Source organism: Eleutherodactylus coqui, chromosome 12, assembly GCF_035609145.1.
Source record: "Eleutherodactylus coqui strain aEleCoq1 chromosome 12, aEleCoq1.hap1, whole genome shotgun sequence".
Classification (NCBI taxonomy): Eukaryota; Metazoa; Chordata; class Amphibia; order Anura; family Eleutherodactylidae; genus Eleutherodactylus; species Eleutherodactylus coqui.
Genome location: NC_089848.1, coordinates 90,070,090 through 90,086,279, shown reverse-complemented (window position 1 = coordinate 90,086,279; position 16,190 = coordinate 90,070,090). Strand labels below are relative to the sequence as shown.

The following is a 16,190-nucleotide window of genomic DNA, read 5'->3' as shown; positions in this document are numbered from 1 at the left end:
CACACATGGTTGTGCATATAACGGGACCCCCACCCAGAGCTCACATGCATACAGATGGTAAACCATAGCCAGTCCAGATGTCCTCACTCCAGGTGAATAGGGAGAGTCAGCCACCGTGCTGACATAGGGAACAGTGTCAGGCATCACCCATCTGACACACACATAAAACATCAGATGTCTGGAGGCCGCACCTGCCCAGGGATAGGGAGCAACCTGCGAGCAGCCTGCACTTGTGTGGTCGGTCACTGTACCACACACTACACAACGCACGCACCCCAGAATGCAAGGAGGGGAGGGACAGCAGGTGCCCAGACCGTCTTCAGGGGAGGAGAGAGGGACACTACAGGCAATCATGAACCACACCAGTTCTGAGTGGGATTAACAGTGAAGAACTAAAGTGACCAGCAATCTCTCCCAAGAGTTTGCTGGTATTTATCTGCTGCAAACAAGGGGGATTGGCTGATGGAGAATACCATAGCCAGCCAACTCTACCTGTGAAGGTGTGCTCAAGGAAACCTGTAGAACCACAGGTCCCAAAAGTACAACCTTAACACTAATAACACAAAAGCGCCAGGAGGGAAATCTTGGTAGCAAGGGGATTAGCGTAATTCCAGTTAGAACACTGTGAGACCACTGTTCTTATTCTAAAAGCAACAAGTTGAGAGGTGGTGGGCGGCGGGGAGGGGGCGGTATAGAGACCTAAAAAGATTAGAGGCGGGAGAAGGAAGAAGGGGAAAAAAAGGGGCAAGGGAGATTTCCTACCTAATGAAGGGTAAGATGTGAGGGAGGTGAGATTACATATAGCCACAACTCCAGCGATGTGATCAGGCTTTACGTCCCCCATACGTGATTATACTCCGCTTGATTGGTTCATTGGACGAGATTAAATCTGGTCCGTTTGGCCACTTACACTTAAAGGGGTTGTCCCGCGAAAGCAAGTGGGGGTATACACTTCTGTATGGCCATATTAATGCACTTTCTAATATACATCGTGCATTAAATATGAGCCATACAGAAGTTATTCACTTACCTGCTCCGTTGCTGGCGTCCCCGTCTCCATGGTGCCGTCTAATTTCAGCGTCTAATCTCCCAATTAGACGCGCTTGCGCAGTCCGGTCTTCTCCCTTCTAAATGGGGCCGCTCGTGCTGGAGAGCTGCTCCTCGTAGCTCCGCCCCATCACGTGTGCCGATTCTAGCCAATCAGGAGGCTGGAATCGGCAATGGAATGCACAGAGCCCACGGTGCACCATGGGAGAAGACCTGCGGTCCACCGTGGGTGAAGATCCCGGAGGCCATCTTCGCAAGGTAAGTAAGAAGTTACCGGAGCGCGGGGATTCGGGTAAGTACTATGCGTTTTTTTTTTAAACCCCTGCATCGGGTTTGTCTCGCGCCGAACGGGGGGGCTATTGAAAAAAAAAAAAACGTTTCGGCGCGGGACAACCCCTTTAAGCAATGCAAAATGTTTATTACCAATGTTGTTTTGGATGGTTATTTCCCTTATATGACCTAACAATGTAAACCATGAGGTTTTGGGAAAAAGAGAAAACATTTACAAATAAAAAATTTATAAAAAAATAATTTCCTCTGACCCACTTCTATTTATCGCAAGATACTGAAACTACACGTGTAAGGATATAGGTCCATAGGTCACGTGCCAATTTGCAACTCTGAACTGATAACGGTCATTCTTTTACAGGTGCTGAAGTGGTGCAAGGTCTGATAAAGGACCCAGTGGAATACAGAGCAGTCATCAAATTCCTTTATTTGAAAGGTCACACACCAAGGGAGACATTCGATGTGATGAAAGAGGTTTATAGGGAGGATTCCATATCATATGATGTAGTCAAGAACTGGCATCGACAATTCCAATGTGGTCGGACTTCAGTGGAAATGGCTGCAATTCCAGGGCGACCCCACTCCACTATCGATGAACACACCATCCAGCAAGTGGAGGCTGCCATTTTTGAACATTACTGCGTAACAATTCACGCCCTAGCCCAAAATGTCAAGATTAGTTTGGGGTCCGTGGAAAAAAATCATCCAAGACCATCTTCATATGCATAAGGTATCCACTCGCCAGTGATCCCCGACTGCTCACACCTTTCCAGAAGCAGGAATGAGTCAAATGCAACCAGGCTCTTTCGACGATGTGCCATGGAAACCAGGAGGACTTTTTCAACAGACTGATCACACAGGATAAAAGCTGAATCCATCACTATGATCCGGAGACTAAAGTCCAGTCAATGCAATGGAAGCATGTGGACTCACCACCTCTGAAGAAGGCACGTGCCCAACCCTCGGCAGGAAAGGTCATGCTCACAGTCTTTTGGGACCAGCACAGAGTAGTCTTGATGGATTTCCTAGCAAAGATATGATTACTGGGGCATACTATGCTTCACTGCTGCAGAAATTACAGGAGGCCATCAAAACCAAGAGACGTGGCATGCTCACCAATGGTGTCCGCCTTCTGCAAGGAAATGCCCCAGTTCACAACTCAAATGTTGCCCAGATGGAAGCACGCTGCTGCGGGTATGAAATTCTACCGCATCCCCCTTATTCACCCGACCGCGCACCATCGGACTTCCACCTCTTTCCAACAATGAAGTCATTTTTGAAGGGCAAGCATTTTCCAGATGATGAAATCACAACGTGGCTTTCGGAACAACTTGTTGACTTCTACCAGCGAGGTGTTTACAGTTGCATAAAGAGATGGGAGAAGTGTGTCCCCCTAGGTGGCACCTATGTAGGGAAGGACTAATAACTGTGCCAAGTTTAGAAAATCTTTAATGAACGGCTGAACGCCCCTCATATATACTTTAAAATCTTATTTGCTTATTGGTCTAACCCATGGGAACCTCATGGTCGCTGACAGAGAGTCGCAAAATTTTACTGTGTATTTATACAGCACCAACATATTTTGTAGCACTTAACAAAACCGTGATGACATGTACATAAAAAAATCAGACATTACATATGATATTAAATTAATAATGATGTAAACAACAGACGTGAGGGGCCTGCTGACAAGAGCTTACTATCTATGAGGAAATAAGGGTGACATAAGAGGTAAACGTGCTTGTTCTGTGCAATGATCCAGCAATCTTCTATATAAATAGATAGAATACACACAGCTGTATGAGCCAGTCACCAGCCAGTATCTTCAACCCCAATTCCAAAAAAGTTGGGACACTGTAAAATATAAAGAAATGTTAAGGAAAAAAAAAGAATGCAATAATTTGGAAATCTCACATATTTTATTCACAATAGAAGATACTGCGTTTCCCAAAAATAAGACCTACACCAATAATAAGCCCTACCATTATTTTAAGGTGGTTGGGAGTTGAAGTATAAGCCTTTTTCCGAAAATAAGCCGTAGCTACACTAGGTGAAAAAAAACTTCGCAATCCTCACCTCGCAGCTGGCGTCTGTGTCCACCACGATGATCCCCCAGGTGCTGCGGCAGGCTGTTGTGTAATCCTCCCCACTGTTAGAGGATTCCCTCTCTGGTAAACGGGGCTTTGAATTCCCCCGGCTTCAGCAAGTGAGCGCTATGATTGGATCGAGCGCCAGCCAATCAGAGCCAGCACTAGATCAGTCACAGCCAATCAGTGAATAACATCATTGAATGGCTGTGATTGGTTCATCGAGTGCCAGCTGTGATTGGTTGGCGCTCGATCCAATCACAGCGCTCACTTGCTCAACCCCCGTCTACCATAGAGAGAGAATCCTCTGACAGTGGGGAGGATTACACAATGGCCTGCAACAGCACCTAGGATATCATCGCGGGGGACACAGATGCAGGCTGCGAGGTGAGTATACGCCCCTTCCCCCTGAAAATAGGACACTGTGCCTATTTTGGGGTAAATTTAAATACAAGACGGTATCTTATTTTTAGGGAAACACAGTAGAACACATATCAGAAGGTGAAAGTGAACCATTTTTCCATTTAATTTTAAAAAAATTGAGGCATATAGAAATTGACGGCAGCAACACATCTCACAAAAGTTTGGACAGGGTAACAAAAGTCTGGAATGGTTCTACTAATGAAAAACAACTGGAGGGTCAATTTTTTACTAAGACGTGACTGTGTATAAAAAGAGCATGTTAGGCCAGTTTCACAAGGGCATCAAAATCATGCAAGATTTGTACATCGCAAGAAGCACAAATCTTGCCCAAATATGAACCCCATTCTTTTGAATGGGGTCATGCACATGAGTGATATTTTTTCTGTATGGCACCGCGATGCTATCCGGAAAACAAATCGCGGCATGTTCTATCTTTCTGGTGCTCTCACAATTGCAGTGCCCATTGTTTTCAATTGAAAGCAATGTGATAAACTCTGTGATAGACTGTCGCAGCTGTGACCGCCACAGCGAAAGTTCTCTTCATCCCCGAAGTGATGCGAGGCATTTTCATGGCAAAACAGCCTTGAAGATTTCACATGGTGGGGAGCATGATATGGGGGTGGGATTCACAGCCCCATATTGTGCTCGCCCGTGTGAAGTGAGCCTTAGAAAGGCAAAGTCTCTCAGAAGCAAAAATAGTTTCACCAATCTGTAAAAAACTGCATCCAAAATTGTGGAACAATTTCAGTAAAATGTTCCTCATTGTAAAGACTTTGAATTTCCCACCATCTACAGTACATAGTATCATCAAAAGATTCAGGGAATTCATGTACACAAGGGACAAGGCCAATAATAAATATTGTATGCTCGAGATCTGCGGGACCTCAGGTGTCACTGCATTAAAAACAGGCATGATTCTGTAATGCAAATCACTGCATGGACTCAGGAATCCACAAATGCAAGCTAAAGCTGTATCATGTAAAAAAATAAACCATATATCAACACAATCCAGAAATGTTGGCATCTTCTCTGGGCTAAAGCTCATTTAAATTGGACTGAGGCAAAATTAAAAACTGTTCTGTGATTAAAAGAATCAAAATTTGAAATTCTTTTTGGAAACCACAAACACTGTGTCCAGCAGACTCAGGGGCAGAGGAACCATCCAGCTCATCACACAGTACAAAAGCCTGCATCTCTGATGGTATGAGGTTGTATTAGTGTCCATGGCATGGGCAGCTTACACATCTTGAAAGGCACTATCAATGCTGAGCAGTATATAGGGGTTTTAGAACAACATATTCTCCCATCCAGACAACTTCAAGACAATGCTAAACCACATAATGCATTCATCACAACAGCATGGTTTCACAGAAGAAAAGTCCGGGTGCTGAACCGTCCGCCTGCAGTCCAGACCTTTCACCAATAGAAAACATTATGAAATAAAAAATCCAGCAAAGGTGTCCCAGGACTGTGGAGCAGATATAATCCTACATCAGACAAGAATGGGACAACATTTCTTTCTGAAAACTCCAGCAATTCCCTCCCTAGACATTTACAGACTGTTGTAAAAACAAAAGCAGATGCTACACAATGGTAGACATATCAGTGTCCAAACTTTTTTGAGATGCGTTGCTGCCATCAATTTCTAAATAAGTAAAAAAGAAAAAGTGTTCTATCGTGAATAAAATATGGTTATACTAGCTGATATACCCGGCTTCGCCCGAGTTAATTTGGTACTGGTGTTTATCTGGTGTTCACACGGAAAATCTTTACTTTAGAGATACCGGGAAAAAAATATGTTCACCATTTTGCATGGTTCTCTGCATTACCCAGGAAACACCACATGGAGGCAACCATTCGACGTTTCCTTTATGTAAAATGACACCAGGAAGTGAATTAGATTACGTACGTAAAATTTGGACACTGATTCTTTTGTGCGTAGAATTGAATAATCGAGTTGGGACCCATTCTCTTTTCCTCTTTATGACATAATCAATGCTCATGCCAAATTTCAAGTTTCTACAACATCGGGAACTGAATTAGATTACATACATACAATTTGGATGCTAATTCTTTTGCGCTAGAATTGAATAATCGAGTTGGGACCCATTCTCTTTTCCTCTTTATGACACAATCAATGCTCGTGCCAAATTTCAAGTTTCTATGACATCGGGAAGTGAGAGAATTAGATTCCGTACGTAAAATTTGATGCTAATTCTTTTGTGCTTAGAATTGAATAATTGAGTTGGGACCCATTAACTTTTCCTATTTTGGACATAATCCATGCTTGTGCCAAATTTCATGTTTTTACGACATCGGGAAGTTGGAGAATTAGTGGTGAGTCAATCAGTCAGTGAGGGCTTTTGTCTTTATATATATATAGATGAGATTTTTAAATCTTTGCATTCTTTTTTTCTTGAAATTTTACACAGAGTCCCAACTTTTTTGGAATTGGGGTTGATGTACATACAAGCCAGGGAATGTGATAGACCTCCCTGAAAAGATGTGTTTTTTAAGTCACACTTTAAATTATATATATTGTGATTAACCTGATTCTCAGGGGTAGCCCCTCCCAGAGAAATGGTGCAGTTATGGAAAAATCTTGAAGAAACAATATGTTTGGATTAAAGGGGTTTTCCAGGCACAAAAAGGAAATTCGGAAAATGCTGAAATCTAGGAGGTACTGCTAAGTAGCAGCAATCTGTACCTTTTATCTGCCACTCAGGACCCTCTTCTTCATCCCATGCAGCCATCGATCTGCAGCTGTGTTTACTTGCATCAGTTCTGCAGTAAACACCGCAACAGACTGTTACCTACAACTCCCAGCATGCATAGAGCTGGTTTACTGGCCAGCACTGTAGCTCCGCCCACAGCTTGCAGGTCCTTCAACTTACCAGCACCAACCTCCCTCTCAGTGAGAGAGCCAGAGAAAGCTGCTGGAGTAGACAGACCGGACCTTTCAACACTCTGAACTGCACATGAACAATACAGCACAGTGCTTCCGCTCCTGTCCTCCCATCATGCACTGCTCACAGGAAGTTGGAGGCCATGGCTGGAAGGAAGTAGCAAATGTGGACAAGCGGAAGTGGGGATCTTTTTCACGTGGAAAGTAATAGAAAATGAAGAAAGTAGCTACACCAGTTACAGTGAACCCATTACAAAATGACTTATTGTCATGATGTACATGAGATTTTAAAATGTTAGTGTGTGACCAGAATCCCTCTTTAAGGAGGATGTTAGTCAGAGATCCTTAGCAGAATGAATGGGTTTTGGTAGGGTGGTAGACAGACACAAGGCGGTGCAACACTGTGGAGAGCTTTATGGATGAGAGTGATGAATGAGGCCACATTCACACAAGCATATTCGCGTGCGCAATACACAGAGAATATAACCCATTGATGTCAATGGGTTTGTTCACATGCGCATTTTTGTAGTGACTGGCACAGGGCGGAGGCATCAGTGTAGTGACTGGCACAGGGCGGAGGCATCAGTGTAGTAACTGGCACAGGGCGGAGGCATCAGTGTAGTGACTGGCACAGGGCGGAGGCATCAGTGTAGTAACTGGCACAGGGCGGAGGCATCAGTGTAGTGGCTGAACCAAAAGAACATCCCGGATGCTGCATTTAGGATGGTTTGGAGAAGGGAGAGTTTAGTGAGCGAACGTTTAGTGAAGTACAGTAGTCAAGACAAGTACGGATCAGGAGATGTTTTTGAGGTGCAGGTGGCAGAAATGTGCAATTGATTAAATATAGGGAGTAAAGCAAAGCTTGCAGTCAAATATAACCCCCAGACAGGAAGCATGCTGCCTAGGGGATACAATGATTCCACAAAAGGATATATTAAGTTTAGATAGATTAGTAGATGGAAACACGAGAAGTTTCGATTTAGAAAGAGTCAGTGTCAGATAGAGAGAGGACATGACATTAGGAACAGCAGACAGACAGTGACTTGCATTTGGGAGTAGTGCAGGAGTGATGTCTTGGGAAGAGTTCTTTAATTAGGTGTCTTCAGTGTAAAACTAGTACAACACTAGATAAGGAGAACACATAAGGCTGCCTGTCCACGGGTGAGTTTGAATTGCGTTGCCTGCGGCGATAATCCGGCTGTGGGGAACGCAGTGTAAGCTCATCATATCGTTGCTATGGAGAGCGCAGCCGCCCTGTCCACGAGTGGAGAATCATTGCGATTCTCTGCTCGTGGACGGCAAATCGCAGCATGCTGCGATTTGCCGCCGTCAGTCTATCTGTCAGATAGGCTAACCGGGGGAGATCCGTCTGCCAGCTCCTGGGCGGATACCGCTACGCCCGTGGACAGGCAGCCTAACTTCTAGAAAAAAAAAGTATATAAAAGCCTTTAAAAATAAACTGGTATTTGGAACAACTGTGCTTCCACCAGAGAGACCAGTGCAGGCACAGCTGGAGCTCCCTGTTCTGCTATGCAGTTAGCTAGCTGGAGACAGAATCTGTCTTCACCAAGCTGCATAGCTGAATAGCGGTTTCAACAAAATTATTCAGAATAGGCCTACTGCAAAGATGCTTATAACTGCCTATTCTGTACATAAAAAAATTAAAGTGCAGTCACTCTTCAAGTTCTTCTTTGTTTTTTTTTCTCTGTGATATGCCTTTCATCCATATCATGTTGTGCAACAAAAATGTTATGTCCAGTATTAGTAGTTAGTAGTCGTAGTCACAGCAGCACAGGTTAAGGGTAATACACTATGCCAAAAAAAAAAAAGTTCAACACAAAACTAAACTTCTTCATAAAAGTATCTTCTTTGCTGGGCAAATACACTGATGCTGAATAAGAGTGGATTTAGGAGTGAAACTATTCCTGCAGTAGAAGCAAGAAAACGTTCTCTCGCTGCTATGAATTTTCTGATGTTCATTAACATATTCTTTCCGTGTGAAACTCGTGCCACAATCTGAACACGAAAAAGGCCTTTCTCCCGTATGAGTCCTTTGATGGCAAATAAGAGCAGTCTTCCCTGTGAAACGTTTCCCGCACTCCAAACAACCGAATGGCTTCTCCCCCGTGTGGGTCCTCTGGTGGCTCAGAAGGCCTACTTTATGTCTGAAATGCTTTCCACACTCGGAACAAGGAAACGGCTTCTCACCGGTGTGAATCCTTTGGTGATCGAGGAGACTCCGTTTATAGATGAAGCTCTTCCCACATTCGGCACACGCCAAGGGTCTCTCCCCTGTGTGGGTTTTCATGTGTGTAGCAAGGCTTTTCTTCTGTTTGAAGCATTTCCCACATTCAGGACATGGAAAGGTCTTCTTAAAGGTGTAAACTGTGTTTTGTGAAATAAAAGTTGGATTCTGGATGGCACATTCATCCGTTTTAGGATGCACAGGTAAATCAGTACTTCTAGGGATACAGTCAACAATATCTGGTGGAGATCGCCAGTGCAGAAAAGAATCTGAAGGCAAATCTGATGTAAAAGGGGATACAAGCGTGGGGCTCTGGGTGACACAGTCATTAGGCTCAGGATACATCAACAATTCATCACTTCTCTGAATACCGTCTACCATTTCCGGTGGAGATTTCCAGAGCGAAAGAGAACCTGAAGACAAATCCGAAGTAAAAGGAGTTGGGCAGAGCAGCGGGATATTAGGGATTTCTCCTTGAAATTCTTGCATAATCGCTTTATTTTCATTTGTGTGTTCGGAAGAGGAAATGTCACGATTCTCAGTCGTTTTCTTGGAATGCCCTGATAGAAATAAAAGAAATGTATAGTGATATTCAATTCTACATATCTCATCAAGCCTTAAGACTTCTTAAAGGCTAATGTACACCTCTGCACTTTTTTTTTTCTTTTAATCAATGTGTCTTTGGAAATAAAGACTTATTGGTTTTCATTAAAAATTTCTGATTCTTCGGTTTCTATGCTTGTAATGTTTTCCAAGCACTGCAGACTGGAGGACTGACAAAATAGCTAAATCTGTCAGTGAAAGCAGCTTTGCAGCCCTTCACTTACACTGCTCTTCTGAGCAAGAACCAACATGCTGTGAGGAGGGCACATTACACAGTAAGGGATTTGTGAGACACGATCACTCAGGTTCTTTCTCCAGTGATAGGAAGAAATCAACACAGTCAATTGTAAGTTAACGTTAGTCCTTTACACAGGGAAGTGCAGTCCACAGAGAAGTTATATGTCATTATTTATTGCATACACTCCAAGTCATAAGTAGTAAAAGAGGATAACAAAACCTCTAGTTTGTCTGGCGGGAGAAACCTTATTACACAGAGCTATATGACAGTGTTGGGAGATGTGGGGAAATGCTGAGCATCAAATAATCCCATGTCTTAGCATGATATAATAGCAGTACTACTATTTTGTCATGCTCTGCTCTCCATCCAAATCATCTGTTCCCCTTCCACCTGCTCAAAGTACATTTAGGCTCAGTTCCTACCACTCTGTCACTTGATCTAGAGATAGCACTGTGTTGTAATCAACTACACCCTGCTTATCTGCTCTTCAACCATCAATCTCTCCCCAACTAGGAATTAGGAGAGGAAGTCAAGGAGGGCGCCAAACACTTTTCAAAAGGTAGTAGGTAACTTGTATTAACTCACCTGGTGCCCGACATGACACCCTAGGGTGAACATGTCAGCACCTAGTATCCAGGCAGGCATACAGCATTTTTCTTTCTTATTATCACAGAAATATCCACCGAATTGAACTCCAATGGAGAGCTGCAGGTATCACCCAGAAAAATCCGTACCTCATAAGAGGACGGATCACACAGAAATAGAAAAAACAGAAAAATTGGGGTTCCTGCGCTGCTTTGCAAGAGATAAGGACCGGTTCTTTTTTCCATAAAGAATTGCAGCGGTCAGTAATGATTCATACTAAAGACATTTATTTAAACATAACAAATTGAGGTCAAAGCCTTATATAAAATAAGTATAATAAATAAATATACTTGCAACGTGAAAAATACAATGCGACGCGTTTCGACGTACTGGACGTCTTTCTCAAGCAGAGAAAGACGTCCAGTACGTCGAAACGCGTTGCATTGTATTTTTCACGTTGCAAGTATATTTATTTATTATACTTATTTTATATAAGGCTTTGACCTCAATTTGTTATGTTTAAATAAATGTCTTTAGTATGAATCATTACTGACCGCTGCAATTCTTTGTGGAAAAAAGAACCGGTCCTTATCTCTTGCAAAGCAGCGCAGGAACCCCAATTTTTCTGTTTTTTCTATCCCCAACTAGGAATTGGTAAAGAGAGAAAAAGCATTGTGTAGTGTTGAGTGCATAAACTGGTTGATATAATTCTACATATTATATTGGTAGAGTTGAAAGTAAAGTACACTAAATGATAATTGCTCAAAATGACAGTTTGAGTGACAGTTTTGAGCGATCATCTTTACATAACTCTTAAGTAGCTAATTAGCTACTTAAAGGGGTTGTCCCGCGCCGAAACGGGTTTTTTTTTTTTTCAACCCCCCCCCCGGTCGGCGCGAGACAACCCCGATGCAGGGAGGTAAAGAAAGCTTACCGGAGCGCTTACCTTAATCCCCGCGCTCCGGTGACTTCAATACTTACCGCTGAAGATGGCCGCCGGGATCCTCTGTCTCCGTGGACCGCAGCTCTTCTGTGCGGTCCATTGCCGATTCCAGCCTCCTGATTGGCTGGAATCGGCACGTGACGGGGCGGAGCTACACGGAGCCTGCATTCTGCACGAGCGGCTCCATAGAAGACAGGAGAAGACCCGGACTGCGCAAGCGCGGCTAATTTGGCCATCGGAGGGCGAAAATTAGTCGGCACCATGGAGACGAGGACGCCAGCAACGGAGCAGGTAAGTATAAAACTTTTTATAACTTCTGTATGGCTCATAATTAATGCACAATGTATATTACAAAGTGCATTAATATGGCCATACAGAAGTGTATAGACCCACTTGCTGCCGCGGGACAACCCCTTTAAAGAGTTAAATGCAGGCGGAGCGGGATACTGCTGTGATAGCTCCGAGAACAAAGCAGCTGTTTTGTATATGCAAACAGCTACATTGTTCTTGGAGCTTTCAGTTGGTATCCCGCCGAGAACTGCCAGCGGGATGCCAGCTGAAAGTATACTATCAGCGCTGCCTGCTGAGAAAATCAGCGCGCAACGCTGATAACAGTCATCAGTGATGAAAGCATAGTGCACGATGGCCGCGAATTTAGATGCAACAGTTTTCACTCAAAGGATGGCTTTTAAGCGATAATTGTTCTGTCTAAGGGGGCTTTTAAGCTTTGGTGGATATGGGAGAGTGTAAAAATAGGTAGCTCCTCAAGGGGCTTTGGTGTAAATTTCATTTGTAAAATATTTGAACGTTTTTTTGCCATTTTTGTTATACTTACGAGAGGATTTATTTGCTGGGCAAATACACTGATGCTGAGTAAGAGTGGATTTATGGGTGAAGCTCTTCTCACAGTAAGAACATGAAAATGGTCTTTCCCCGGTGTGAATTTTCTGATGCTCAATGAGATATTCTTTCCGTGTGAAACTTGCATTGCAATCAGAACATGAAAACGGCTTCTCTCCCGTATGAGCTCGCTGATGACGATTAAGGGCCGTTTTCCCTGCAAAATATTTCCCACACTCCGAACAACCAAACGGCTTCTCCCCCGTGTGGGTCCTCTGGTGGCTTAGAAGGCCCACTTTATGTCGGAAACATTTCCCACACTCAGAACAAGGAAACGGCTTCTCACCGGTGTGAATTCTTCGGTGATCAAGAAGACTCCGCTTATGGATGAAGCTTTTCCCGCATTCAGAACACGATAACGACCTCTCCCCCGTGTGGGTTTTAATATGTATCGAAAGACTGTTTTTGTGTTTAAAAAATTTCCCGCATTCGGGACACGGAAATGTTTTATTCAAGGTAAAAAGTGTTTTCTGGGATATAAACGTCGGGTTCTGGATGTCACAATCATTAGGCATAGTGTGCGTAAACAACGCATCGCTTCTAGGAATACTGTCTGAGGTATCAACTGAAGATCCCAAGTGTTTAGGAGAAGCAAAAGACAAATCTTCAGTGAAAACAGCGGCAGAAGGAGGTGAGACACTGAGGTCCTCTCCTTGAAATTCTTGTATCATGTCTTCTCCATCCCTTGTATAATCAGATGACACAATAGCGTGCTCTTCTATGGTTTTTCTACTGTTGTGTTGACCTGAAATAAAAAAGTAAAGAGTTTGCAATATCCCAAAATCTACCCCTTCCAAGTTGTTAAAGGAGTTTTACCGTGAAAACAAGTTATCCCATGTTACCAGGATAAGGGACAGCTATCTCGGTGAGGGCCTGACCACTGGGGCTCCCAACAATTTGGAGCATCCCTGCATGATTAGAGCGGTGGTCGCACACCTGTATTGCTGCTCCACTCATTTCAATGGGACGGGTGGAGATAGTCGGGTTCAAGCACTCAGATATTTTCTAAAGTCCCATAGAAATGAATGGAGTAGCAGCTTCTGTGGATAAGAGATAACTTGCTTTCATGGTAAAGCCCATTTAATAGTCATGAATACGTAAGTAGTGTTTATTATTTAAAAATAATTTATGTATCATTGTTCTATATGTTCCAACAGGAAATAAGAGGATGGATGAACCCTGAAAAACTCTATAAAATTGGGCAGATGTGTTATGACCGCCGGTCAAGGCCAGCCGCGTCCCCTACCTCCTCCTGCTGTCAGGTATGGCTGGCGCCATGTCTTCTGTGTTATCTGTGGGAGACGCAGATTTTTCTGTCAGTTTCCTGCTTCCTGAGTGGGAGCATGCACTCAGCCTGACTCTTAACCCCTTTCTATCATAACCGGTTTTATCCTTAACCCCTTTTTATCATAACCAGTTTGATCCTTAACCCCTTAAGGCCCAATGCACACAGGCGTATTTGCATTGCTGTATCCGGAGCGGGCGTCCGCCTTCGGATTCCGCAGCAAATACTACCCATAAACATGCTATGGTAAATCGCTTTTCCATGTCCATGAGCGGAAATCAATTGCGATTATATTGGCTGAGCCTCATAGGCCACACTAGATGGCAGACCCGGAAAGGTCGTCTTCAAGTCTCTAAATGCCATAGCAACCCACTAGGACCCTGTGATCACATCTTCGGGATACGATGAGTGACAGAGGGAGCCCCATCCCTCTGTTAGCCTTTTACATGCCGCAGTCACATTGTTCGTGGCAAGTAAAGGGTTAATCAGCTGGGATGGGTGGTTTCTCTGGTCCCTGATCTTAGAGTGAATGCTGAACTAACATCAGACAGCTGAGCGCCTGCTCTCCCTGTCACGGGAGACCTGCAGCAAGCTTCTGCAGCAGCGCAGTGACAAAGCGCATGTTTCACAATAAAGCCCCTTAACGACTGATGTTAAAGGCGTAAGGGCGGTCGTTAAGGCGTTTAAGGGCCAGCCTGTGCACCAGCTTTCCTGTCCCCAATCCTGAAAGGTTTTGGGCTATTTAGTTTTTCTCTTTCCATCAGTAGATGCCAGCGCAATCAATCTCTATACTGTGAGAAGGTGCCAGTTTGTGTCTGATCTGCTAGTACTTGACCTGAACCACCCAGCTTTCCTGACCGCTCAAATCTGAACTCGGCTGTTCTACAACTACATCCCTATCTACACTCTCTGGCTTCACACTGACCAAGTGCGTCAAACTGCCTCTTCAGGCCACTGTCACACATGCTGTTTTTTATCGCAATTAGCGTGGCGTCTCGAGCACCACACTAATAACGGTACAACCTTCCATTGATTTCAACGGGGCATCGCAGACCTTTGATTGACTGCTGTGATTTTCGAGCGATGTCAGTGCTACTTTGACGTGTTTTAGCACTTTTTAACGCATCTCATCACAATGATAGGCGTTGTCGAAAATTGTGGCATTAGAATCACCGCGATTTTTGAGCACTGTCTGTTCTATTTTTGCCCGTTTTAGCACTTTTTAATGCACCCCATCACCCATCACAATGCAAAAAAAGGCAACTGTAAAATTGCTGCGATTTCAAGCGTAGTTTTCAGAACACATGTGTAAGTGGCCTAAAAGACTATTTTTAGGGTAACAGTCTGGTGGTCACGGCAGTGAAGACCGAATCCCAATTAGTGGAGTGAAAGGATGAAAACTGGGGGACCACAAGTGTTGCCACTGGATCAAGTTAAATCAGTTGTGAGGCATGGCGGATCACATCTGCTGCTGGATGTCTTTACACAACACCAATGTCTGCCTGGGGTTGGGGCCCTTTTATGCAAAAAATGAACGGCAGATTCCAAATCCTCAGCGAATAAAGTTGATAAGAGGTTTAAGAAATCCCCATTGATTGCAAATGTGGGGTGTAATCAGCGCACATTACCCGATGAAGAGAGCTGCTCACCGTCCACCATATTGCCCCTGTACAGACTCTTGTGCCGTTCTACATAGTCCCACTCCTCCATGGAGAAATAAACCGTTACATCCTCACATCGTAGAGGGACCTGCAGAACACAATGATAACATAATAAACATCACATGAAGGTTACTCTGTTCTTTATCTGTTGCTTCAAGCTGGACGTGTCTTGGAAATTCTACAAATTTTTTTTTCTTGCCTTCCAAATTTTTGCTTTCCTTTTACCTCTCCAGAAATTAGCTGGATGATCTGGTTGGCGAGTTGTAGAATCTCTTCATCGTAACTTTTGTTCTGTATCACTGAGGTGGGATGAGGCATCGTGATGGGCTCTTCCGATGTTTTCCGCGCTACAATGTAGTCCTGTATATCAATAGATGAAGGGTACATAAGCTGTAAAATATTAAGGTATCACATACGGTAGTAGTGATGTCATTGTCACATCCTAACAGTCCCCTCACCTCGCCGGTCACCAGGTAGATGATCTTCAGGGTTAGTTTGAGGATCTTCTGAGACAGGTGACTGCTGTCACTGCCCATCCTGAATACTCCGCAAACGGCCGCTAGCGTTCGCGGGTTGTAGTGACGGGAAAATCTGTAGGCAGAAATAGTTTGTTATTGTGGAGGTAAACTTTTACATGAAAGGTGATATAGCCCTTTAACCCTTTCGAATCCTATTTGTATCCTGGTTTTCCTAGGGGGCTTACTCTTTTTCTGCTGTTATACAACAGCGCTATCTGCTGGCTAAAGCCAGTACTGCATGAGGTGACACGCTGGATAGGCTCCGACAGCATAGAGGCTGGCAATATACAGTAAGAGAACCCCGACAGATGTCTTCCAACATTGGAGCTGTACAGCCTTAAATCATAATGTCTTCAGAGGTCAGACAGTGGATTGGAAAGGGTTAAAGCCCAACGCACACGGGGGTATTTGCATTGTGGAATCCGGAGCGGGCGTCCGCCTCCAGATGCCGCAGCAAATATT

At 44.0% G+C, this 16,190-nt stretch overlaps 1 protein-coding gene across 3 annotated transcripts; it reads right to left on the bottom strand.

Annotated features, from left to right (window-relative positions):
• Positions 1-7,147: 7,147 nt before the first annotated feature.
• LOC136587212 (oocyte zinc finger protein XlCOF6-like) lies at positions 7,148-15,964 on the bottom strand. 3 transcript variants are annotated; one of them, XM_066585766.1, is made up of 5 exons: positions 15,669-15,964; positions 15,436-15,570; positions 15,178-15,298; positions 12,551-13,009; positions 7,148-9,555 (listed from the first exon to the last, which is right to left on the bottom strand). In XM_066585766.1, exons 1-5 carry the CDS (start codon positions 15,744-15,746, stop codon positions 8,603-8,605), a joined length of 1,746 nt encoding a protein of 581 aa, XP_066441863.1. In that variant the 5' UTR covers positions 15,747-15,964; the 3' UTR covers positions 7,148-8,602. The 3 variants fall into 3 exon arrangements, with proteins under 3 accessions (XP_066441863.1, XP_066441861.1, XP_066441862.1); XM_066585764.1 differs by having other exon boundaries at positions 12,200-13,009; positions 15,669-15,961; XM_066585765.1 differs by having other exon boundaries at positions 12,200-13,009; positions 15,199-15,298; positions 15,669-15,960.
• Between the last annotated feature and the right edge of the window lie 226 nt (positions 15,965-16,190).